This window comes from Nelumbo lutea, chromosome 1 (genome assembly GCF_056320005.1).
Source record: "Nelumbo lutea isolate HS-2025 chromosome 1, American lotus-T2T, whole genome shotgun sequence".
NCBI lineage: Eukaryota > Viridiplantae > Streptophyta > Magnoliopsida > Proteales > Nelumbonaceae > Nelumbo > Nelumbo lutea.
Window position 1 is genome coordinate 158,692,767 of NC_142684.1, and position 27,706 is coordinate 158,720,472.

The window sequence follows — 27,706 nt, forward strand, 5'->3', positions numbered from 1 at the left end:
GAGTGACCAATCGATTAAGGTGCATTCGCTTTAGATTTTGCTTTTTATATAACTTGTACCTCTAAGGTGTATATTTTTTGTTTAACCCTCCTTCCTCTAGTATAAGCAAGAATGTTTAGTCTTAGCAATTGAATGAACAAACACCAAATAACCTACTGCAAGGCACCAATACATCAAAGACCATTTCATAGAAATAGGCTTGCTATGGAGAGATTCTAATGTCATTTTTTTATCAATTTCTGATGTCAAGTTATATTCATCAACTTTGGGCAAATGTCAAGTTTCTCAGCTTCAAACACATGCTGGATGAATGACAACTCCATATCTCCCCTCTAGAAGTTGAATGTCATTTTCAAACAAATGTGTGTGTAAAACAAGCATTATATTCATTTTTTTTAAAAAGCTAAAATGATATATCAAGCACTAAGCATGATCAAGTAAAAGTAAAACCGCCCACCCATGTGATGCTGCACATAAAAAAAGTTATAATTCCATGCCATTATGCCAACAGACTGAATGTCATCTTCACTAAGGAGAACAGGATAAACTTTAAAATTATCAATGAATAATCCAAGAGGATTAAATATATAAAACAAGAAGAATTGTGTTTCAGAGAAAACAAACCCGCTGAGTTGTGTTTCAGAGATGTGTGCAGAAATAAATGCTGGTATCGAGAAGTGCGTAGCTTGGTTACTATAGCCTCCTCAGTAAGACCATCATCCACTGAAAATGTCTTCATAGTCTCCAGCACTGAAGTTATGCAATACCCTTTTGCAGAACGAGATACTCCTAAATGTATAATATAACTATTGAATGTGAAACAGAAGAACATGTAAAAGAGAACTATATTTTGTTAGATTTCAAGAGAATCCTAGTGATTGAATTTAATTGATCATTAAGTATAACTGCATAGTTGTCCAAGAACTTTACTATTGATGATATAATCAGAAATCGGAGAATAGTAGCATCCTCTTCATCAGTAAAGAAAAAGGTTGTAAGAAATGACAAGGGGTTTTCTCAAATTAAATGTCAATGGAAGCAGCTTTGGTAATCCAGGAATGTCTGGAATTGGAGGGGTGATAAGAAATGACAAGGGGTTTATTGTGGGGTAGTATTCAGGTCCTATTGGAATGGGAGATTCCACTACAGCTGAACTAAAGGCAGTGATTTCTGGGATGCAAAAAGATATGGAATTGGTAGTGAGAAAGTCCATAGTGGAAGGCAACTCCAAAGTAGTTATAAGCTGGCTGAAACAGAATGAAAAGACTCCTTGGTTCTTCAGAAATGAAATCAAGGATTTTAAAAGACTCTGCAAGGACATGCAGCTGCGAATTCAGAGCACTCCAAGAGCAGCAAACAGTTTATCATATCAGTTGGCAAAACACGGGGTTTTAACACGGAACTTTGTTTTTGAGCTCAGTTGTAAGGTTGAAAAGTTAAAAAGATGCTAGTGTGGCAAGGTTTTAAGTCCTAGTGGGGTAGCTGAGGCTACTCATAATCTGTATTTTTCCTCTTACTATTTAATAAAATTTCCTGTTACTGATAAAAAAAACTGTCCAAAAACTTCAACATTCACTTACAAAAACAAACAACTTTTTATCAATAACAATTTATGTATTTTAAAAAATAAATAAGACTGAGGAAGACACATCAAAAGGTGCAATAGAACTTTCCTCTGAACAAGGCCCAGAAGCCTCAGACATGTAAACTAAGCCCAAAATAAGGCTGAAACTACCTATAAAAACAAATTAGAAAAAAAAAACAAAGGAGAAAATAGGTTGTACTATAGTTTTCAAGGCGACGCCCAGGTGACAAGGCACCCTTGGAGGCTTCCCTCACCTAATTGCCAAGCAATTTTGTACATTGTGTTATAAAATACTTTTGTATTCTTGAGTTTTTGAGATTATAATTATAAAATAGACATTATTAAACTAAAATGTTCATTTTGTGTGTTTATTTACTATTTCTTTTTATTATTTTCTTAATTGTGAAAGTTAAATCAACATAGACATTGCTAAATGTTGTGTTGAACCCTAAGACTTAAAAACCTGAACCAATAAGCAATGTTTTAAAACGCAGAGGAGGGGGGTAGTTCAGAGCGCAAGAGGCGTAAGCCTCCCAAACACAAGGAGGCGTAAACCTCCTTAAGGGGAGGGGGGTTAGGAGGAGGATGAAGAGGAAGGGGGGATCTCATTCTTTCTTTATTTTTAATAAAAATCTTTTATATTAAGAAGAATAAAGATGCATAACATTAGTTGGAAGGGGGGCCTTGTCGAAGCGGAGGCAAGCAAGCGAAGCGAACTCGCCGGAGCAGAAGGGGCAGGGGGCAAACCACTTGTTTTCCCCTTATCTTTTCTTCTCTTCCCTTTCCTTCTCTTTTTTTTCTTCTCTTTCTTTTTCTTTCCCTTCCCTTTCTTTTCTTTGCCTTTCCTTTTTTTTCTTTTTTTTTTTTTTGTCTTTTTATATAAGATGTGCATGAGGCACGTGAGGCATATGCCTCTAGCACGCCTCATAAAAAAACGCATGAGGCATACGCCTCTTGCACCTGAGGTGTATGCCTCAGGGTGTTTTGGGAGCGCCTCCCATGCCTTCTAATGCACACATCTTATTTCTTCTTTTCTTTTCTTTTCTTTTCTTTTCTTCTTTTCCTATAACAAAAATAGTTCAGCCTTTATATTTTTTTGAATTTTCTTTCTTTCTTCCTTTTCTCCTTATGAATATGTTGATTTTCTATACTTTAACATAAGTTTATACTTTTCTTATGAAAATTATAGATAACTATTAAGGAAATATGGTTATGAAACCTAGGAAACTACCCTAGGATATATGTTTTTTACTTCAAAAAATTCCATCACCTAGGCGGGCACCTAGGCAACTAGTCGACAAGGCGCCCCGTCACCTAACTGCCTTGGCACCTCCAAAACTATGGGTGGTATAACTTTGGTAATTCTTGGCATATTCCTTTTACATAATACACATCTTTTTCACATAAACTAACAGGGGAAATTTCAGTTACTGATCAAAAACAGATAGATTTAACATCCGTAGATTACTATCAACTTGGTACCATAGATTAAAACATCAGTTTGGCTCAAGAGTTAAGTCATACCCACCCAGGCGCCCACCGACCAAAAAAACAGTAGTAGCAACCAAGTGGCAAATATCAAAATGTCAACAAATCCAAACATATTAAATAAAAGTTCTAACTGAAAGCAAATCAAAACTAAATTTGTTTGAGCAAAATACAAAGTAAAGTGTGCATACCAACTACAGGGATTGGTTCAGGGAAATCAACATCATGATCAGCCCCAGCAAGTCCAAAAACATAAGGACTACCAGGATGTGCATGCCTGAGCATTTTAAACAAATCAGAAAGAAACATTTATGTCATGAACTCTAAGAAGCAGCAATTATAAAAATAGTAATTTATATTCTATCTTTTCCCATGAAATTAGCTTCATATAAAGCATAACATGGAAAATGTCACAAGATATCTTCAATTCTGACAAACAAGGAATCACTCATAAATGTAAACTAAATCATAAATCATAAAATAAAAACCAAAGAGCAAATCTGCAAACAGCATCATCTAATATATACACATATCAATAGTGCAATGTAACCATTATCTAGCAAAAATATGAAAAGCATGAGAGAACACAATAGGCAGTATAAGAAATTATCAATAGACTTTCTTTGTACTCCATCATTGCTAGGAGAGGAATCTTGAGAGTCATTTCTATTGAGGATGCCCTGTAAAAGGACAATATTATGCATCTTGTTTATGTCTATATATGCATGCAGTTCTCTTTAGGCCCTTCATTGTGTTGCACTTGCCAAATTTCCCTTATTTATTAGGAAATAGGATTAGCTGACCACTTTAGCTGTTCAGCAGACTGTGGAACCAGTAATGACACTCCACACCAGTCATAAAATACATGGGGTTCACAATCACTCAACCTCCCAGTGTGGACCCCATGTATTTTATCACTGGTTTGGAGCACTATCATTGGTTCCACAGCCTGCTACACAGCTAAAGTGTTCAGCTAATCCAAATTCATTTATTAGTAGGGATTAGTATCTTCAGTATACTTATCCAATCTCTTTAATTAGAATATTTTTTCTTCAAGTCAAAAACAAATAATGCAGAGGCCAGCCAGTTTGAGGGGCATTTTCACTATCTATTCACTTGGTCAAACTCTGAAAGACTGAGAGCCCAATCTGCAATCGAGTTGCTCACTCCTACTAACAAATATTCAACATTCTTTTTCTTGTCCTCAAAGACCCTTCTATTTCTCTCTTTCCAGATGGACCAGCATACTTCAAATGGAATACAGCTCCCCAGGATTTTGGCTTTCTTGCTTCCTCTGATTTTTGACCACTTGGAGAATAACTCTGCTGGAACCAAAGGAAGAAAGACATTCTCTCCAAACATGAAGGATTTGCCACACTAAAGAGAAGAATAAATGGATGAATGTTTCTTCCTCCTGGTTACACATAGAAGCAGTTTGCTAGCTGCAAGCCTTTGGAATTCAGGTGATCATAGGTGAAAATACTGTCATAAGCCACCAGCCAAGCAAAAGCTTCTACCCTTGGGGGTACTGGGTTACCCAACACTTCTTTTATCTGATCTAATCCCTACAATCTCTCAGTAAAGCCTTGTAAAGGATTTAACTGAGTCTTCCTTCTCTGTACTCTTTCCACCATAATCCATCTTCTGTAGTTCTGGGAGTGTTTGTCTCTTCTAACTTTTCCAATAACAGAATACACTCTTCCACCTCTTGGTCCAATAAAGGTCTTCTAAACATCAGGTTCCAAATCACTTGCTCCCCTCTCCACTCATAGCACTGCTCAATAGACACTTGTTGATCAATCAGCTTGTATAGTCTAGGACACACCTCACAAAATTTTCCCACCCCAAGCCACTCATCTACCCAAAACCTTACCCTAAGACCTTCCTCCAATTTAAACTTAACTAAACTGATGTGGACGCGTTTATTGGGAAGAAGTATAGCCGCCGGCAGTAGCAGTAATTGGGTGTTCTCAGTTCTCATCTTATCTAATTCCAGCTAGATACAGTTCTATCTTATCTATTCAGCATTCTTATCTTATCTGTTTTCAGTAGTAGGATTAGTAGGGAGTCTTATCTATTCAGTGTTCTTATCTTATCTTATCTGTTTTCAGTAGTAGGATTAGTAGGGAGTCTTCCTAAAAGCAGGACTCTTATCTCTTGTAATCTCCTATTTAAGGAGCTGATAATATTCAATAAAGGCATCGAAATTCTCAGTCAAGACAGAGGAGAGGAGAGTTGGTGATCTCTTGAACAAATCACCATTAAGGCGCCAAGATAGGTTCCTCAAGAAAAGGGAAGAACAAGGGAAAACAGGAGGTTTTCCCCGTGGACCGACCCGTGACGAGATCCTATTCTCAGGCCTATAACAATTTGGTATCAAAGCAAGGCATCATGGGTGACCTTGAGCAGTTGACGACTAGGGTTCATGAACTGGAGCTCAAGATCATGGAAAACAGCATGGAGGTGCGCAAGATCAAGGACGACGTCCGAGAATTAAGGCGCTTGATGGAGTTGTACTTTTCCAACAAGGAAAGGAACCCGGAAGGGGCTGCAACCACAACCGGCCGCCGACCAGACATGGCAGAATCGTCCGACGAGCAGCATGTTGTTGCCCTAGCGCAAGTTAGCAACACCTAGAGTGTCCCGATTAAGCAGGAATCCGGTGTCGTCGAGGATTCCATTGACGAGAGTTCAAAGAAGAATAAGAGCAACTACTCCAAGGTCGTCATCGTTGACCTCAACATCGACCCTCCCGAAAGCGACGGCGATGACTGTGCCTCCATCGCTCCTCCTGATTCCACCAGAAGCATTAAGGAAGAAAATTGTGGGGAGAAAAGTACCTCAGTATGTAAAGACGTTGTGGTTGATGCCACAGAAGGAGAAGCTAAACGGTTAAATAAACTGGGGAAGTGTCGCTCAAGAATTAACAAGGACAAATGTTCTCTAGAATGTGGGCCTGATACAGATGCCAATCAACACTGTCAAGGGGCTCTAGCATCCCGTGAGGAAAAAGTTAGCAACCTTAAAACTGGCTTGGTTCATGTTGCAAGGAAGATGCCCAAAATTGCCCATGCACATTTTATACTTGGCCTAATGTATTAGAGAATGGGTCAGCCACAGAAGGCAGTGCCAACATATGAAAAGGCAGCAGAAATATTACTTCGGAGTGAGGAAGAGATTGAAAGGCCTGAGTTACTTTCTTTGGTTCAAATTCATCATGCACAGTGCCTCCTGCTAGGAAGTACAATTGATCATTGTGCCGATAAAGAACTCACGCATAAAGAACTTGGAGAAATTATTTCTAAGTTGAAGGAGTCAGTGCAGTAAGATATTAGACAAGCATCTGTGTGGAATACACTTGGTTTATTACTTATTAGAATCGGTCGTCTACAGAGTGCTATATCAGTTTTATCCTCTTTGTTGTCTATTGCTCCTGACCACTTGGACTCCCTTGCAAATCTTGGGATTGTTTTATCTTCAAAGTGGTAGCTTGGAGCTGTCATTGAAATGTTTTCAAGATTTGATTCTAAAAGATCAAAACCATCCCGCGGCCCTAATCAATTACGCATCTCTTCTTCTGTGTAAATATGGTTCAGTTGTTGCAGGTGCGGGGGCAAGTGCTGGTGAAGGAGCATGTATACCTCATGTTGCGGCTGCAAATGTTGCAAAAGAGTGTTTGTTAGCTGCAAGTGTTGGAAAGTGACTGGAGAAGGCAGCAAAACTGGAGCCTAATTGCATGTCAACTCAATATGTTCTTGCGCTTCATCGTATCAAGGATGCACAAAGGTCTCAAGATCCCACTGAACAACTTTCATGGGCTGCGAATGAAATGGCTTCAATACTCAGAGAAGGGAACTCTGCAACAATTGAGCTTCAAATAGCATGGGCAAGACTTGCCATGGTTCACAAGGCTCAGCATGAAATTGCAACAACGTTTGAAACTGGATATAATGATTTGACGGAAGTGGAAGAGTGAGCTCTGTACACACTAATGTGAAAATTTGAGAGAAAAAATGAATTGATTGTATTGTCTTGGAAGAAGCATATACACAACTTTATATAGAATTACAAAGCTAATTTACAGGGTGATAAAATAGGAAACTAACTTTTCCTAAAAAACTAATTTCTATATCAGTGGGATTCTCCAATTAATATCTCATGATTCTAGGATATCCCATGATTCTAGGAAATTAAGTTTCCTAAACTAATGGACCTAAAATTATGGAGAACCAATCAGAGAGTCAATCTTCTACTTTCCAACACTCCCCCTCAAGCTGGTGAATATGCATCTTTCATTCCCAGCTTGGAGATAAGTCCTTGGAATGCCACACTGCAAAGCCCTTTTGTCAGCACATCTGCCAGTTGACCATTCGTTGAGACGTATGGAGTGCAAATTAATCCGCCATCCAACTTTTCCTTTATGAAATGCCTATCTATCTCAATGTGCTTTGTCCTGTCATGTTGGACGGGATTGTGAGCAATGTTAATAGCTGACTTGTTGTCACAGAATAATCTCATTGGACCTTCCCATCTGATCTTTAGGTCTTCCAAAATTATCTTGAGCCATAGTAATTCACATACTCCCTGAGCCATTGCCCTGAATTCTGCCTCCGCACTTGATCTAGCTACCACATTCTGCTTCTTACTCCTCCATGTCACAAGATTTCCTCCAAGGAATGTACAGTAACCTGTATGGACCGCCTATCCATGGGAGAGCCTGCATAATCTACATCGATGTATGCCTCTAGGGTGGGTTAATCCAGTATTTCTTTTAAACAAGATTCCTTTGCCAGGATTAGCCTTTAGGTAATGTAGTATCCAATAGACCGCCTGTAGGTGAACCTCTTTCGGGTTGTGCATAAACTGGCTAGCCACGCTCACGGCATATGCTATGTCTGGCCTTGTGTGGGCAAGATATATAAGTTTCCTACTAATCTTTGGTACATTTCCCTATTCACGGCGGGATCTTCATTTGCTTCTCCCAATTTGTGATTTGGCTCAATCGGTGTGGAGGATGGTTTGCATGCTAACTTTCCTGTCTCTCTTAAAAGATCTGTTACATATTTCTGTTGTGAGATAAAGATGCCTTCTCTGGAATGAGCTACTTCAATCCCTAGAAAATACTTCAATCTCCCAAGTTCTTTTATTTCGAATTCTTTGACTAGGCATCTTCTCAAGGCTTCCTTCTCCTTTTCATCATTTCCTGTCACAATTATGTCATCGACATATACCAGAAGAGCTGTGACTCCCCCTACATCCGAATGCTTTATAAAGAGTGTATGATCTCCTTGACTTTGTTTGTATCCGATGGCAAGCATAACTTTAGTAAATCTTCCAAACCACGCCCTAGGTGATTGCTTGAGACCATATAGTGCTTTTTTCAACATGCAAACTTTATTTCCTTTTAGATTTCCTTTGAAGCCCGGAGGAATATCCATGTATATCTCCTCCTCTAAATTACCGTGAAGAAAAGCATTCTTTACATCAAATTGCTCCAAGTACCAATCGAAGTTAGCTGTTAGTGACAACAAAATTCTTACCGTATTCATCTTAGCCACTGGAGTGAATGTCTCCTGATAGTCAACACCATAGGTTTGTGTATATCCTTTTGCCACGAGTCTTGCCTTGTATCTTTCTAGAGAGCCGTCTGACTTGTACTTTACTGTGAAAACCCACTTGCAGCCCACGGGTTTCTTTCCTGGTGGTAGGTCAACAATTTCCCATGTTTGATTCTTATCTAGAGCCTGCATCTCTTCTCTCATAGCATCTTTCCATTTCTCATCAGGTAATGCCTCAGATAAAGTATTAGGAATATGAATGGTGTTTAGACTAACTAGGAAACTCCTATGTGATGGTGAGAATTTTTAAAGGACACAAAATTTGCTAAGGGATATAAGGGATGTTTAGTGCATTCTCTTGTGCCTTTCCTAAGGGCAATAGGAAGATCTTGGTCAGATGCTAATTCAAAAGAAATTTCTGGAACTGTATTTACCTCATTCTCAGGATTAGGAGTTGAATCTTGAACCTGCACAAGATTAGGATCATGGTTTCTTCTTCTTGAATATACCTGCAATCTCATAGAGTCACAAAGTTCATCATTCTCTGTCATGGGTCTGGTATGAATGGGTGAAGAAGTTGGTTTGGTTTGAGGTGGTTCGATAGGTGCAGATACGGATTGAACTGGTATAGATGCTGAGTTTGGGTGTTGAGAAACTGTAGGTAGACCAAGCGGGAACAATTCTCTGTCCTTATCTTCAATGAATGACAAAGACCCTCTAAAGATAAGGTTGAGTGAAATATGGTGTTTTTTCTTCAAAAGTGACATCAATAGAGACAAAGAATTTTTTAGTAGGTGGGTGGTAACACTTATAACCCTTTTGGGTGGACGAATAACCCACAAAAATACACTTGATGGCTCTTGGATCTAACTTCCCTCTATTATGGGTATGAACATGGACAAAAGTAGTGCATCCAAAGATTCTTGGGGTGAGATTATTTGTTGTACGTAGATCGGGATAAAATTGAGAAAGTATTTCCATTGGTGTTTTATATCTCAAAACCCTTGAAGGTAATCGATTTATAATGTATGCGGCTGTAAGCACAGCTTCCCCCCAATAGGTTTTTGGAACATGCTGGTGGAAAAGTAAGGCTCGGGTTGCAGCTAGTAGATGACCATTCTTCCTTTCTGCTACTCCGTTTTGTTGTGGAGTATTAATGCAGGAGGATTCATGAATAATCCCTTCTTTTTGAAAATATGGGGATAAAGTTTGGTTGAAATAATCCCATGCATTATCCGATCTAAATCTTTTGATTCTGACCCCAAACTGATTTTGGATCATGTTATGGAAATTTGGGAGTACACTACTTACATCTGATTTAGATTTAAGAAGAAAGATCTAAGAGACCCTAGTGCAATCATCAATAAAAGAGACGAACCATCGTGAGCCAAACACATTTGGAACTGTGGAGGGTCCCCATATATCACTATGGATCAAAAAGAATGGGACTGAACTTCTCTTGTTACTGATTGGAAAGGGCACACGCTTGTGTTTTGCAAATTCACACACATCACAATGAAAATATTCAACACTCAATCCTTTAAACAAGGAGGGAAACATAGTTTTCAGAATTCCAAAAGATGGATGTCCTAGTCTAAAGTGATGAAGCCAAATGGTGTCTTTGTTGGATGATGAAAGGAATGACAGAGATAACTTATCATGGACAATATTTGATTTGCATGATTCTTCAAGATAGTAGAGTCCATTCTTCTCCTTAGCAAGTCCAATCCTCTTCCCCGAATCCTGGTCCTTAAATATACAGTAAGAAGGATAGAAAAGCACATTACAGTTCATGTCATGGGTGAGTTTTTGGATGGATATCAGGTTAGTGGACAATTTTGGAACATGAAGGACACTTTTTAGTGTAAGTGATAGACTAATATGGATATCCCCAAGGCCAGCTACGGTAGTAAGGGAACTGTCTGCAATGGCTATTTTTCGATTGCTTGGGCAAGGGGTGTAAGTGCTAAAATGTAGTGAGGAGTGAGTCATGTGATCTGTGGCTCCTGAGTCAATAACCCATAAATCCCTAATAGGTTCATCTGAGACATTTAGTCTGTGAGGAATAGAAAACTTACCTGAGATTGCAAGAGAGCCTGTACCACTAGATTTCTCCAACGATCCCAGAAGCCCCTTTAACTTTTCGATCTCCTCCTTATTGAACTCGATCTTGTCTAGAGGCTTTTCTTGGCTCGGCTGATTTGTGGTGAAGTTAGCTTGACTTCGACTCTTCCGTTGTCCTCCTCGGTAGCCCCATTCCCTATTCGATGGTTTACCATTCAGCTTCCAACACTTCTCTTTGGTGTGCCTTGGTTTCTTGCAATAGGTACACCAAAGAGACTCCTTGTTGTCCCGTGCAGAGGACAAATCTGTCTTCATTCCTTCCAGTATTTTCGGTTGTTCCATCCTTGTAGTCATGGCTGAACCTTCTAGTACTTGGGGTTCAAGCATAACCCCCCTACGGCTTTCTTCAGCACAAATTAGAGAAATAGTCTCATTTAGAGATGGTACCTCTTCTTTGCCGAGAATCTGGACCCTAACTTGATCAAATTCTGCGTTGAGTCCTGGAAGAAAGTCATAAACGCGATCTTTTTCAATAAAACTCTTTAGGATTGCTGCATCCGCTGCACATTTAGTCTCAATGCACCGATAATGATCGAGTTCTTGCCACAGGTTCTGCAGTAAATTTGCATACTCGGTAACTGTCTTGCTGCCTTGTTTAGTTGCTCCAGTCTTGACTTTGATTTCGTACACTTGTGCTGCATCACGTGCTTTTGAATATGTTTGTCGGACGGCATCCCAGATCTCTTTAGCCGTGGATAAAAACATACACGTGTCACTGATTTCAGGGTTCATTGAATTCCATAACCATGACATGATCATGGAGTCAGCTTCGTCCCATGCATCAAATCTTGGATCTCCTTCCTTCGGTCCCGTCCCTAGGAGATGGCTAAGCTTTCCTTTTCCCTTTAAATATGTTCGAACAAACTGAGATCACTTCAAATAATTTTTCCCGTTCAACCTATATGCTGCCTGAATGTTTTGCAGGTCGCCAGATGCTTGATGTGAGGAAACTTCTTCCGATTGTGCAGTAGTATTTGATACGGTGGCTTCTGACATATTGGGTGGGCTTCAAGAAAGAGAGAAAAAAAACAGACAATGAAGGTCTGAAAAACTTAGTAAGGATTGGCGATGAAGGCCTAAAGAATTCTTTCAGCTAATGTAAAAAAAAAAAGATAATTGTAATGCTCCACCAAACTGAAGAGTGGACCGAAACCACTCAAAATCAAAACTGATCCAAATGAAACCAAAGGGATTCAGTAAATCTGCTCTGGGCAACACCAGATTTAAGATTTCAAACTGATCTGATGTCTCTACAAAGAGATCCAAGAAAAATGGATGAATCCAATGGCGCAACAGTCCAGAAGAAGCAAAAATGTAGAGTTCAGATCTGTAGCCGATCTCGAAGAAGAATCAAGGACACTCAAGAACCTCCCAAATACTGTTTGAGAGTTCTTGAACGCAGCATAGATGACCAAAGAGATACTATGTGTGGATTAGGTCGTAACCTGGCTCTGATACCATGTGAAAATTTGAGAGAAAAAATGAATTGATTGTATTGTCTTGGAAGGAGCATATACACAACTTTATATAGAATTACAGAGCTAATTTACAGGGTGATAAAATAGGAAACTAACTTTTCCTAAAAAACTAATTTCTATATCAGTGGGATTCTCCAATTAATATCCCATGATTCTAGGAAATTAAGTTTCCTAAACTGATGGACCTAAAATTATGGAGAATCAATCAGAGAGTCAATCTTCTACTTTCCAACAGCAAGCAATAAAAGAGGATCCAGATGATGCAGTTCAGTGGCACCAGCTTGGCCTTCACAATCTTTGTACTCTACGGTTCAAGACATCTCAGAAGTACCTTAAGGTTGCAATTGCCCGCGGCAAAGAATGCAGCTACGCATGGTCAAATTTTGGTATCTCACTGCAGCTGTCTGAGGATGAACCTCTTCATTGGAACCTGATCCAAGGGGACAAAATCATTCCACCTATCCTGGATTCCTTTGACTGAAATTCAAGATACATATCCTGATTTCGAGCTTGAGGATAAGCTCTTAGTCCAGGAGGGGAGTAATGATGTGGGCGCGTTTATTGGGAAGAAGTATAGCCGCCGGCAGTAGCAGTAATTGGGTGTTCTCAGTTCTCATCTTATCTAATTCCAGCTAGATACAGTTCTATCTTATCTATTCAGCATTCTTATCTTATCTGTTTTCAGTAGTAGGATTAGTAGGGAGTTATCTATTCAATGTTCTTATCTTATCTTATCTGTTTTCAGTAGTAGGATTAGTAGGGAGTTTTATCTATTCAGTGTTCTTATCTTATCTATTCAGTAGTATAGATTAGTAGGGAGTCTTCCTAAAAGCAGGACTCTTGTCTCTTGTAATCTCCTATTTAAGGAGCTGATAATATTCAATAAAGACATCAAAATTCTCAGTCAAGACAGAGTAGAGGAGAGTTGGTGATCTCTTGAACAAATCACCATTAAGGCGCCAAGATAGGTTCCTCAAGGAAAGGGAGGAACAAGGGAAAACAGGAGGTTTTCCCCGTGGACCGACCCGTGACGAGATCCTATTCTCGGGCCCATAACATAAACTTCTGAACTCTTGATTAAAACTCATGATTCCTTTCCACACACAAACCCCATAGGAACATCTTACCCCCCTTGATTCCCACCCGAACCTCACTAGGGATCACAATTTTCCCAATCCCTATGGGGACCTGCCTCAAATGGGGCAAGGATGGGGCTGATTTTCCCTCCACGGGGACAGGGATGGGGAAATTTTCATCCCCATTGGTGGGGACAGGGAGAGCACTCCCCACCCCGTGGGGATCCCTGCTAATATATATGTATATATGGATGCGTACGTCTATACATGTACGTATGAATATATTTTAATCTTTTTTAATGGGATTGTAAATTTTAACTATTTTATTTTTAATGTTTTAAATAAAATAAAAAACAAAAACAAAAACAAAATGGTTGACATAATAAAAAATCACAGGGAGTGGGGATCCCTGTGGGGATGGGGATGGGGATAACCTTGCCCCCGCTAGCGGGGATGGGGATGGGGATTTTCATGGGGACGGGGATGAGGAGTGGCTCCCCATCCCCGCCCCACCCTGTTGCCATTCCTAGCCTCACCACTCCATATTTTCGAACCACCACCCTCCTCCATAATGCCTCCTCTCCATGCCCAAATTTCCATGGCCATTTCCATAAGAGTGCTTTGTTAATTAATTTCACCCTTCCCAGCCCTAAACTTCCCCCCTCCTTTGATCTATAGACCTTCTCCCACTTGACCAGATGAAACTTTTTAGTCCCCCCACCCCCTCCCGTAGAAAGTCTCTCTGAATTTTCTTTATTTTCATCACCAATTCATTGGGAACTCTTAAAAAGGAAAGATAATATGTTGGTAAGCTAGACAGAACACTCTTTATGGGTGTTGTTCTCCCACCCAAAGATGGATACTTGGTTTTCCATCTGATTTGGGTCTCCCCAACACTTTCAGTTCCAATCCATCCTTCTGGCCACTACCAATGAATCTCACCACTCTAGATAAACAAAGAACACTTCAAATGATCAAGAATAACAATAGAAAGATTACTCTTCAATAAAAAATTGAAAGCACAATATGTTTCTTAGGGTTACCTAACCCTATCACCACTAAGACAAAAAAGAACAGGGGGACCGATCGCACCAGGCAGTCCAGAACCACCAAGAACAGCAATTGATCTCTTCTAGGGACTAAACAAAATCCAAAAAACAGCAACCGCCAACCCTAATAAATCTCTAGCATGTCCATCCCAACTCTGAATAGAAAAACTTCAGCCTTTGTTTGATTTTTGGGCAGCTGTACTAAGACAGACTTCTAGGTAGCAAAAACAGACTTTGATATTCTCCAAAAATCTCTTAAATGCATTCAGTGAGATAGGAGAACTGATCAGCACCTCAACTCAATCATCGATGTACATATTGATCCTAGGGTTGCATGGGTCCACCAAGCAAGAAAAAGAAGAGTGATCCTGGCTCTGATACCAACTTGTGATTCAACAAACAATAAATCCAGCTAACTTGGTCTAATATGTGCAGTTGAAAGAGACAGGTTGCAGCAATGAAATACAAAAGAAAAAAAAAACGAGAGAGAGAGAGAGAGAGAATGGAAGATAACACCAAGATCATCAAAAGTTCAACCTCTCAGCACAAATCAAACACATTGAGGTAGGCAAACATTTTATCAATAACAAGTGGAGAAGCTTGTTTACAACCATCAAGTCTGAGTTTCACAATGCTGATATTCTAACCAAGAAAGTGGTTAAATCCCAATTGGAAAAAATTTTGAGCAAGTTAACATGTACAACGTATATGCTCAGCTTGAAGGAGAGCATGTTAGGAAAATCTATTTTCTTACTAACATTCTTACTATCAAGGGTATATTTTAATTCTATTTTTTTATCAGCTATTTCAATTCTATTCAGTAGTATAAATGTTATGTGCATGCTTAACATTTTACTTCCAAATCATACTTCTTCCTCCAGTTCTTCTCTTCACATTTTCTCTAATTTCTCTTTTCATTGCAAAAATGATCAACTATAAAAAATGCAACTATTAATGGTTCTTGACAAGGAACATCTAGTGGTTCCTATAATGCTTATTGGGTGATCTGGAAAGTTTGCTCAAGTGAAGAAACAATTTTGTGTAAGGACTTGCCTAATTCCAATTTAAGATATGATGATGATCAAATTAGACCGAACCCTTTTAATTCAGAAGGGGATGTCGGATTAGATGGTGGAGTGGAAGTTGCAGATCAGACCTATAAGAAAAATGTGGTTCTAGAATTGGGAAGAATCATTGCTAGAGATAAACATCAGAAAGACCTCAAGAGATTTTCCAACGCAGTTAAACAATTCAGAAATCGAAAATATCACCAGACTGTTCAGGTCTTGAAACTGCTTGCTAGATTGAAAGGGGGTCTTCGTGGGATTGGACCTATCAAGAAGGTGAAGAAAGTTAAGAAAGTTGGCATGAGAAACAAAGGAGTTTAGATGCATATTGCTGGCAGCGTGAAATAATCAAGGATCATCTCATGTGGTGTTTTATTGGGAGTGTTGTTGGGTTCTGACGCTCTTTTGCAGTCCAATTAGTGGGTTTGGATGTTTGTTGCCTTTGGTTTTTATTGTTGATTGTTGTGAATTTGTTGTTGGGTTGTTTTCATTTTCTTCTTCCGGGTGACTTCTGATCACCTTTATTGTATCTTCTTTTTTCCTTTTAATAAATTTTATTTATTACCCAATTCATCAAAAAAAGTATTTATTATCCAAAGATAATAATTAACCAAAAGAAAAGAGTAGAACTAAACAATTGGCCAGTTTCAATGCATAAACAAGTTGTCAGTGAATCATGCAAGGCAAATGGCAAGTGACTACAATAGAATGCTTCAAATGATGATACAAGTATTACTTCTTAAAGGTGTTACCAAATCCAAACTGCAGCAGAAATTATTGATGGAACATGCAAAAGAGTAGAACTAAACAATTGGCCAGTTTCAATGCATAAACAAGTTGTCAGTGAATCATGCAAGGCAAATGGCAAGTGACTACAATAGAATGCTTCAAATGATGATACAAGTATTACTTCTTAAAGGTGTTACCAAATCCAAACTGCAGCAGAAATTATTGATGGAACATGCAAAACTTAGGATTAACATAGAATTCCAAAAAAAAAAACAGCATCCAAGAAGCTTATAATTCTAGATTACATTATCATTTAATTACCCGGAAACAAAACGGCCTTTGCGACAACGAGCTTGAGTTGGACCTTGAACTTCCTCAACTATGCACTGCAAGGAGTAGACAGCATCAAATAGAAAACAAAACCACATCAATAAACTAATCAAATCAAAAGGAGAAAAAATCACTAATCATGAAAGTGCACCAGCAATCCACGTGCCAACATAAAGAAATATCACAATTGATGGCTCAAGGGAAGTGGGGTATTTTTGTAATTTTACCTGATGTCAATGAGGTCTTATCTAGGAGTTATGTTATTTGGGTCTTTTTTTAGTTGTTTTTCAATTATTTTTTATAAGTGACAAATATTTTATTAAAATGAAACGTCAACATGCCCATCAAAGTGTGCATCACGCCAAATGAGTATAGAACACCTACTCCAATAAATATGGAGCTCAGCAAAACCAACTATTAAGATATTACAACTTGTTGCCCATCCCTAACACCACTACTCCAGCTGTTCCTTTAACAGCCACTGCCCTTGTCAAAGAATCGGCTAAAGCATTTGCACTTCTAGGCACCCTTTTGAATGAGCTATTCAAGTTGCTGCCTAGTATCTGTGCCTGTCTAACCAATGGTTTGAATTTTAATGGAATCTCCTCTAGCATTCTCATCCCACAGACATTAGCTTGGCATTCTTCCTCTACCTCCACATCCTTGTATTTTCTTTACTCATCACTTCAAGCCTTGAATTGAGTCAAGCAGTTCATCCCTCAAAGAATTGCAGCAATTGTCATCTTCAATTGGGCCCAAAGAACTGAGTAGAACATTGCCATTATGATCCCCTACCACACCCCCAACCTGGATTTCCAAGACCACACCCATCAAAATTTAGCTTGTCTCCCCATGGTTGGGGCTGTCCATTCTTCCATTTTGTGTCTTATAACTTGGTATCCGATAACAATTTGGTAACCTCTTAAAAGGTCATTTAGAGTGACTCTTTTACAATCCTCACTCACCATAGCCCAATAAGACACCCTTATTATGATGAGATCAATCAACTCCACCTTCATAGCCTTCTCTTCGGATATGTTTCCAATCCTTTTATTCGGCAATCCCCATGGCATCACTGCACACATACACTTCCATAATGTCTTATTGTCTTTTTGTCTTGGAGTATTACATAACATTATAGTTTATACTTGTGGCAAAAAAGCCCTTTACCTTCAAAGGGGCCACCTAATTGCTCCCTGCTCAACACTTAGATACAAGTCCTTTATGCCCATTTTTTATGCTAGTAAATATAAAAGAAATCTATTAAAAGGAAAAACAAATTTAGGTGGATACAAACTGAGTTGACAAGGCATAACTGAGACAAACCAAATCCATTCCACTTACTAACATCACCCCAATACTGACAACAACAACCTTCTAAAACAGTAGCTGGTTACTTAATGGGGGATCAGAACTGTGGCTTTCCAACAATGAAAGCAAGAAGATCAGGTGGCTAACCAGAGATAATGGAAACAGTGGTTGGGTGGGTTAAAAGATCTGCTAATTCTGTAGCAGTTGCCTTAGAAAAACAAGGGGTGGAGAGAGATTCACTTTTCTGGGCACAACTGTAAGGGATTTGATTGTAGGGGGAGAGAGAAGAAGTTTTATGTCTCACAGTCCAACAGTATTTAATGTAATGCATTTATATTAATTAATAAAAGGTTGAGTTATTGATCAGAAAAAAAAAATAAAGTCAAACCCCACCCAAACATCACATAAACCAAATTCCCTACCTAACTCATCTCTCACATATCAGGTTCACTACATCCTGATTTGAACACAACTAACAAACAAACCTCAAAACCACAAATATCACACCAACAAGCTCTCACAAAATTTATCCCAATAAAAAAGAACTTCCTATGGCCCTTCTTCACCCTCCAGAAGTACCTCATCTAATTCCGGATTTGAATTGCTATTCTATACTTTTCCTTTCTTTTTCTTCTGCTCCAAAAAGAAGCTTTACTAGAAAATTCTTCTCCTCCTAGAAAAGGAATTCCCAACCTCCTCAGCTCGACATCTTTTTCTGACAATCTACTCAGATCCATTTTCTTATCTATCTGGAAATTCTTATCCAATATGAGTGAAATTCTATCTTTTCTAACCATATCATGCCCATCCAACCATCGGTCGATAAAACACATGATTCATTATTACAAGCACCACAAACCTTCTCCGCCTTCAAAAACAACTTTTTTTAAACTAAATAAATGAATATATATATATATATTAAGAGAAAGAAGAGAAAATATTACAAATGGGTGAAAAGAAGTCACCCCACATACAATACAGAAAGTAGCACCAGCACCAAAGACAACCTTCCCCTTTAGCCTCCCAATATTAGACCCCTAAGCTAAAATCACAATTGCCAAAACCCCAAAGGAATAGTGTAAAAATACAACAATGGGAACTTCAACCCTTGAGAAACCAAAGAAGATTTAACCGACTGAACCTCCACAAACAATCCTCTACCCAAAACCTACCACCCTTACCCAACTAAAACAAGACTCTTCAAATAAAACCCCAACTGGTTGCCCTATTACTCACCAGCTTTAATGACTGCAACAACAACCTCTGCTTCTAACCACCCTTTGTCTTTTTGACCCCCACTATTGGGTAACCCCCTCCCCCTCCAATCTGGCAAAAATATTTTATACATGAACATTCCAAGTAGCTTTCTAACTTCTAATTCTTCTAAATGCATTTGGAAAATTCTCGGAGGATTTCAGATCCTTTATATTAGCATTAATTCTTTCTAACTTTAACGCCACGTTTTATCAGAATTCTGATCTGTCACTACTTCACCACTCTCTTTTCATTCCTCCACATCTTTTCCAACAAGCACCAACTCCTCTATCTTCCAAATTTCTGGAATACCCCCTAGTTTTGTCTAGACTCGAAACAATTCCCCCACCTTTGACGGAAAACATAACTTCTCTTCTAACTCCCAAAAGATTCTTCTTGCAAATCCCCCCCCCCGATAAAATACAAACCCATCATTTTACTCACCTCCAACTCCACATTCACCACTATCTCCAAGTTGAGTGATCTTCCCAATTCATGAACTTCATAAATTATGAAGTGGCTTGGTATTATATTTCCTTTCCTTAATGTAGAACCTTGGATCATCAGACCAAGTTAGACAGTTTTGTATGCCCTTAGCTTCAATCAAAATGATGTACTTTATGAGTTTATTGTAAATGAATAAAAGTGCATATTTGATTCATGTTCCCTTGGTATGTTTCTGTGTAATACCCTTAAACTGGACATTTAATGAGACTCGTGTTAGTTTAGAATGTTCACAGCCAGTGGGTCGGTCTGGGGAGACCTATCCTGACAAGGCTAACTCTGTGGTGCCACCAAGTCGATTGGAGTGGCTTGTCTCAGCTACCAGGGTGAGACCCTAAGCACATACAGGACCAGATTTCCAGTATTGCCCTGAACCTTGGAGATTGATGGGAAAAACTGGAAAATTACACCCGACCCTTAGATTCGATTATGATACTGCACTAGGTGTCGGATTGGGCTGTCTTTGATGTACCAATCAGTGAGATCCTTAGCGGGGGTCAAAACCTGGGTATGTTGGGACAGTCTGAGAATTCATCTGAGTGGGTGATCATAGTGATAGGATCAGCCCCTTTGTCGGACAAAGGTAATGATCAGGGATGCACTCTCACTGATGAAAACCAAGACTGTCGGCAGCCGATTTCAATCATTGAGATTTGTTTTGCAAAATATATTTTATAGGAGATATAAAAGTGTATATATTATGGTTTCGAAATGATTTGCAAAAGGTTTTAATTCCCGGGATCTATACTTGAGAGAGTGCAACACTGTTCCTTGCAGCCGAGGGAGAGGTCCTCTCTTGTCGGGCAATGTATGATCATTATAGGCTAAGAGGTTAAGTGTAAGACCATTAAGGATAATACATGATGGGCTAATCTTGCATCTGCCCACAGTCCCTGGGTGTTACAAGGTGGCATGGCCCAGGGACCACTTAGGGTAAGTGTTGGGCCCATAGAGCCCATCTGATGGGTTTCAAATGGTGCACTGTCCATAACAGTGTATTCGGCCAGGCCTTGTAACAAAGGCTGGGTTGAACCCATGTGGCTGATGTGTAGATCAATGTTTGGATCCCACGCCATACAAGGAAGCCAACTGGGCAACAGTTTGGAAGGCTAAATGAATACATAACCCTAAATGGGCCTTAAGCCCATTTCGAACTGGGCTAATTTGATTAGTCATTAAGGGGCAAATTTTGAGATAAGATCAGCTGATAGGATTGGGCCCACACCCTATCCACTCAGAGAGTCCAAGATCTAAATGAGATTTAGATTTGGAAACTTCCTAATTAGATTAGGAGTTTGCTTATCTAATCTGCAAATAAGATAAGGATAATCCCTTATCTTAAAGGGACTTCTAATCCAGATATGATTTGGGTTAGCAACTCCTAATGGGATTAGGAGCTGATCCATTTAAGTCTATAAAAGGAAGAGGAGGCAGCAGCCTTTAGACACATCACAACATACAACTAATTGTCTTGTCTTCAAAGCTGAGATCACAGAAGAGAGAATTCTACACCCTGCAAATACTCTCTAGCCGCCTCCTTCTTGTAGTCGCCGCCTACAGCAGTTCGATCTCCATTGCTTGGGAGAAATCAAGATTGGATCTTGATTCCAATCTTTTGGAGAAATGATTGGTAGGAGTTGTATTCACAAGCCGTCCATTCTTTGAAAGGATCAAGTTCTTGGGAAGAACACTGTTGATTCTGCTCCACCCTACACTGCGCCATCTTCAGTGGGAGCAGATTTTGGATCCTACCTTGGGCGTGAACACCTCCATTGAGAGATTGTTTCTCTGTATCAGGTATTATCTCTCCCTACTCCTTTGGTTCAGATCTGGTTCAGTTTATGGTTCAAGAATGATCCTTGAAAATATGATTTTCTAAATAGGGAATTTGATTCCCAGTTGAAGGGAGAGAAAAAAAAATTTAAATTCGCCCCCTTTATTCCGCAATCTTGGGCATCCATGTGATGGATTTCCTATCCCTTCAGACCATGCACCCCACACCTGTCCTGTTCACCTTTTCCTTCCCCATCTTGATTAATTTCTTCCACTAGATCATAATCCTCTGACTAGTTCTCCAAATTTCCCCCATCCCCTCTGGTCTCTGACCCAATTGTTGTTTTGTTAACTTATATTCAACCAACTTCCCTTTTTCAACACCCTCACCTCCAACGTCCTCAATCTCCTTCTCTCCCCTCTTAACTCCTTTCTCATTCCTCCCTATAAGTTCCTCCTTGAAACAAGATTTGGCTCAAAACTTAATTTCTACAGATCCACCAAAACCACCCTCTTTTTCGCCTCTCAAAGCCCCAATGTCACCTTTTTGAACTTCACTCTCTAGCCTTAGTTTGCTTGTCTTCAACAAACATTTCAACCTCTTTATATCTTCTCAGACCAACGCACTAAAGACGAACATAGACCTAAGCTCAATTCTATCAAAGATCCACCTTTACTTGACATCACATGGGCTCCTCCACCCTAGGCCTCCCCACTTGAGATGGCCCACGAAGGTTCCATGTCATTTCATCTCAAGACCCAACAAAGATCCACCCATGTGCTCAACTAAGTTAGCACATGACTTGGTCCAACCACATTGATCATAGGCTTTCATAGTTTCATTTGATTTTGCCTAGGACCCTTCTCAAAAGGCCTTAACTTCTTCACAGGGTTTCCCCTTCCCCCATTTGACTAACCATTACTACCATTTGTAAGAACTTGTAAGAGAACTCTACCACGCTCCAATTCCCGACCCCAAGCTAGGCCACTATTTTTAGAGCATAAGGTCTCCCCATTGAAGGAATGAGACCCAAAAGCTTTTGATCTTCATGTTCTTCCTCTTCTCTACTAATGAAAACACTTAGAAAATTTTAACTCCCCAACCCAACACTACCACATAGTACTCAATTTTCCATGTTAGCATCTTCCTGCCCCCGTCTCCAAAGTGCAGCACCAATGGAGGTGATCATCCAAGAATTAAGGTTTAACCACCTGAATCAGCTTTAACATTTCTTGGAAGACCTTCATACTTTGCTCCCACAACCCTTATAATGACTAAATACAAGCCTCTCAAGAACACACCCTCCAAGATGGACTCCACACAAGGATGCAATCAGCTTCATGGTGCTCTCCATCTAGAGGTGGAAGGGTAATCCATGTATCCTTATCACCAAGCCTTCACCATGTGAGACAGATTTGGCGTTTGACAAAAGACACCATTTCGAAGCAAGTGTGTGTCCTTCTTCAGTCTCTATAACTTCAACAACGATCTACACTGCATTCTCTAACAAATCCAGCAAGGATTTTTCTTTCTCACATGGGGTCAAGATGAAGGTTCCTTTCACCTTTAATCTTTTTCTTATGGCCTCGCATGCTTTCTTCTAACCTCTAACTTTCTACTTAACCAAAATCACCAGCCATTGCTCCCATAGCCCCATTCACCCACTTTTTGAATAATTAACATCTTAGACATTCCTAATGTAACTGGCCATCATCAAATGCTCCCTTTATTTTCCGTTCTCCTTACTTGGGCTTAAACATATTTTCAGTCTCTCAATTTCAAAAGCGCCCTACATATCTCCTTCACCTTTGTTCATCTTCTATGTTTCCTCTAGAATAAACAGAATTTTTTAATCATTTCCTCTAAAATGTCAATGACAATGTTTAATATAAAAGAGTTTTCCTAAAAATAAACAAAAAATGAGAACCTCCTTCCTCTTCTTCCTCCACTTCCTCCTCCTCTTAAGGAGGCTTATGCCTCCTTGTGTTCAAAAGGCTTGGTTCGGAACTACCCTCATGCCTCTAGGTAGTGGAACACCTCGCATCACACCTCCGCATTTTAAAACATTGATTATTGTTGCTTACTTAAATATAGAACATATGTTAGAAATGTTGAATGGAAATGTTGTTAAAATTATAGACATTGATGTAATCTTGGTTATGTGTCGCAAGGGCACTTTTGTCTTTTCATCTTTCTTTATTATTGTATGGTCGCCCTAGCATATAAATAGAAGGACTGACACCGCCAGCCCAGATTTTCTTCAGACTCCAATCTTCTCTTTTCTCTTCTTCTCTTCTCCCTCCATCTTCTCCTTCCTTCACTGTTCTTTTCTGATCAAAATCATGGTATCAGAGCAGGACAGTGCTCTGTAAAAATATTCATGTCTGATTGAAGCTATTCCAATCACATATCTGGACTGTGAATGAGGAAGACGAGTCCGACCTTGCCCTGAGAACTGTTCGGTTGACCCTGTTCCATTGCCTTTAAACAGAAACTTGGAAAAAACACTTTCAGAGAGAAGCAGATGATTGATTGAGGTCTTCTTAGAGGTTGGTGGTTGTTTTTCTTCTTCTCTTCCATTCTTCTCTGGACTGTAACTTCCAGAAGTCAGTCGAACTGATCAGAAACATAGACTGAAGTATTCTTATTATTGGTTCTTGGTACTGTTACCAAGAACATACTAAAAACTGCCTTAGTCAAATGGTGTAGGCCTGTTGAGTTGCTTCTTGTGGGTCGGTGATCCAAATCTGTGTGGATGAAGAACCTGTTTAGGTCATGTATGACCTGGTTTAGATGGAAAGGTACGACAGAAGAGCTGTAGATGTTATGTGTGGCTCAAACTAGCCTTTGTGAGGTTGGTTAGACCTGTGAATCTGTGACAGCAGGTGCTCTAGATGTTATATGTGGCTTAACCTAGCCCTTGTGAGGTCAATTAGACCTGTAACCTTTGACAGCAGGCACTGTGTTACTGTGTTTACAGTTTTTTTTTAAACCTTACAGTGAGGGCTGTGTGTTTTTTGAGTGTGTGGACTGCGGAAGAAGAGTTGTAGGTCTCAAACTTCTGATAGTAGCATCTGTTATGGCCTCTGAGGACTCTGCAACTTCTTGAACCTCTTTCAATCAAGGAGGAATGAATAGTAGTCATGAATCTATGAGTTTTCCAACAAATATTACTCCCTTAGATGGCAGAAATTATTTGACATGGTCTAAGGAGATGCCTAAGGCAGGGTATATAAATGGAAAAGTGAAGGAGCCTAGACAGGTACTGCTGAATAATGATAAGTGGGACCAGGAGAACTGCATCATTATGTTGACTACTATGCTACCATTGGTTAAGCAGAATTTTATGTGGGCTGAGACAGCCAAGGAAATATGGGAACAAGCAAAGGCACTGTGCTAGAATCTATCAATTGCAAGCCGAGTCTGCAACATGTAAACAAGGGGAAAGAAGCTTATCCACCTTCTATTCTGACCTCACACCTATCTAGAAAGAGTTAGATTACTATCAAAACATTGATTGGGAAAACGAGAAGGATGCCAAAGCTTACAAACAATTAGTTTCACAGCAGCGGGTGTTTGCTTTTTTGCTAGGGCTTAATCCCATTTATGAACCCATTCGAGTTTAGATTTTGGGCAGCAAGAATCTTTTGTCTATCCAAGAGGTGTATGCACTGGTTCAATCTAAGGAAGTAAGAAAATCTGCCATGAATCCCCCTGAGGGGGAGACCAATTCAGCAAGAATAAGAGATGGTCGGAAAAGGGTTGATGATAAAGATAAATTGTAGTGCACTCATTGTTAGAAATCCCCACACACACAGGAGACATGTTGGGAATTGCATGGAAAGCCAAAGTGGACACAAGACCTAAGTAAGAAATCAGCACAAGAACAGAACAAGTTTACCTCGGCTAACTTGGCCTCTCATGAGCCACAGAGTGGATGTACTATTGTGAACTCCTAGGATTGCCCCCCTAATTCTGACGTCAAGGAAAATATTATCAATGCCTTCAGTGACCATTTGGAGCAATATGGTAGGGCTCTAACACAAGCTTATTCTAGACCCACTCCTTCAACCTCTTATGCTTCCTCTTCAGGTAGCTTAGCTTCTACATTCCGTGTGTATACTGAAACCTCCGAATCTCCAAGGATTATACATTATGGTGCTTCCAATCACATGACTGGTAAATCAAGCTTTTGTCAGTCATACACCCTTCTTTCTAACAAAGATAAAGTGAGGTTAGTTGATGGGTCCTTCTCCTCCATTGCTGGCCGAGGATATATATCTTTACCATTTGACCTACCTCTGTCAAATGTTTTACATGTTCCAAAGCTGCCTATTAATTTGTTATCTATTAGCAACATTACACACTCTTTGAACTGCTCAGTAACCTTTTTTTTCCTCAATCCTGTGTCTTTCAAGATTTAGCCTCCAGGAGGACGATTGGTAAAGGAAACATGGTGAATGGCCTCTATGTGCTAGAGAATAAAGTTGATCTTACGGCCTCAGAGTCTTTGAATCAGTCAAGTAAGAGTCAGGTTACTTTATGGCAAAATCATTTGGGTCACATGTCCTTTGAGTCTTTGAAGTACTTGTTTCCAAAATTGTTTAAGTCAGTGTCAGTAAATGATTTTCAGTGTCATATGTGTCAACTAAGCAAGCACTGTAGAACTTCATTTCCTTTACATAATAAAAGATCAAAAGTTCATTTTTCCATTGTGTATTCTACCTATAAATATTCCAATGGAGAATGGCTACAAGTACTTCATATCTTTCATTGATGACTTCTCTCGATATATGTGAGTTTACCATATGCGCTCTCGAGAAGAAGTCCCTAAACTTGTGAAAGTTTTTCAACATATAGTATACACACAACTTTAGACAAAGATTCACATTTTCCAATTAGACAATGCCAAAGAGTATTTTCATGGTGACCTCACAGAATTTTTTGAAACTTGTGGCACTCTTCATTGTAGCTCTTGTGCCAAAACCCCTTAATAGAATGGGGTTGAAGAGAGAAAATCGTCATCTTCTAAAGGTTGCTCGGCGGTTGCTGATACACATGAATGTTTCCAAAAGGCTCTAGGTGGATACTATTATGACTACGGCTTATGTTATCAATCGGATGCCATCTTGTCTCTTGGAGTACGTGTCCCCTCATTAGCTCATCTTCCTTACCGCTTCATTGTTTCCTATCCCTATGTATGTCTTTGGGTGTAAATGTTTTGTCCATGATTTGTCTCCTATCCGTGGTAAGTTGGATCCCAAAGCCATTGTTTGTGTTTTCCTTGGCCACCCTCTCTCCCAAAAGGGTTATTGTTGCTTTGACCCAATTTCCAAAAAGTACTTTGAATCCACGGATGTCTCCTTTGAAGATGTTCCTTTCTTTTTTGCTTCTCCTCAGGGGAAAGTTCAAGTGAGGAGAAACAAAAACAGGTTTTGTTGCCTTCTCCTCTTGACCCTCCTCAATTTCGGGTCTTTCGTAGACAGTGGTACAAAAGCCAAGGCCAGGGTCAACAAAGTTCGATAGACACAAAGCATCTTGAAGTTGTGCAACCTATGCCATCGAACTCTCAAGGGTTGAATCCATTACCACATCCAAGTACTATCATTCCAGTTGATATTCCTAAACCCATTGATATTGGCACTTCCAAAAGTAATATGGATCTTCCTATTGCTAAGAGGAAGAGTGTCAAATATGTACCACACACCACCCAATGGCTCATTCATTATCCTTTGAGAATGTTTCACCCTCTTTCCGTGTTTTCCTCTTTATTGATAGTGTTCCCCTTCCTAAGAGTGTTACAGAAGCTTTACTTGTTCCTGAGTAGACAAATGCAATGAAGGAGATCAATGCCCTTCAAAAAAATGGCATGTGAGAGTTGGAAGATCTTCTTGAGGGAAAGGAACCTGTGGGGTGCAAATGGGTATTCTCTGTGAAACATAAAGCAGATGGCACAGTGGAAAGGTACAAAGCCCAGCTAGTTGCAAAAGGTTTTTCACATGTATATGGAGTTGATTATGCAGAAACCTTTGCCCCTGTAGCAAAAATGAATTATATTCGAACACTTCTCTCTTTAGCAGCAAATCTAGATTGGGAGCTTCACCAACTGGACATTAAAAACGCCTTCCTGAATGGTGATTTAGAAGAAGTGTACATGATCCAACCTCAAGGTTTTTGTACTAAGGGAAATGAGCAAGGAGTCTGCAGATTTAAGAAACCTCTATATGGCCAAAAACAGTCTCCAAGGGCCTGATTCAATAGGTTCCACAAGGCAGTCCAACAAATGGGATTTAAGCATTGTCAGTCTGATCACACACTCTTTGTGAAGAGAGAACAAGGAAGAATGGAAGCCTTGATTGTTTATGTCAATGATATTATT

General features: G+C 39.5%; 1 protein-coding gene and 1 pseudogene across 4 annotated transcripts in view; one reads left to right on the forward strand and one right to left on the reverse strand.

The window, feature by feature from the left end:
* Nucleotides 1–27,706, reverse strand: part of MSH1 (MUTL protein homolog 1) — an 82,147-nt gene that overhangs the window by 36,363 nt on the left and 18,078 nt on the right. For 3 of the 4 annotated variants that reach the window (XM_088958252.1, XM_088958237.1, XM_088958261.1), the window contains exons 7-9: nt 16,476–16,540; nt 3,265–3,350; nt 625–789 (exon numbers count right to left, since the gene is read on the reverse strand). In XM_088958252.1, coding sequence (XP_088814378.1) covers nt 625–789; nt 3,265–3,350; nt 16,476–16,540 — 316 coding nt within the window. The remainder of the gene's footprint in view (nt 1–624; nt 790–3,264; nt 3,351–16,475; nt 16,541–27,706) is intronic. The other variant, XM_088958244.1, reaches the window with a different exon arrangement.
* On the forward strand, nt 5,465–12,714 carry LOC148878663 (uncharacterized; annotated as a pseudogene).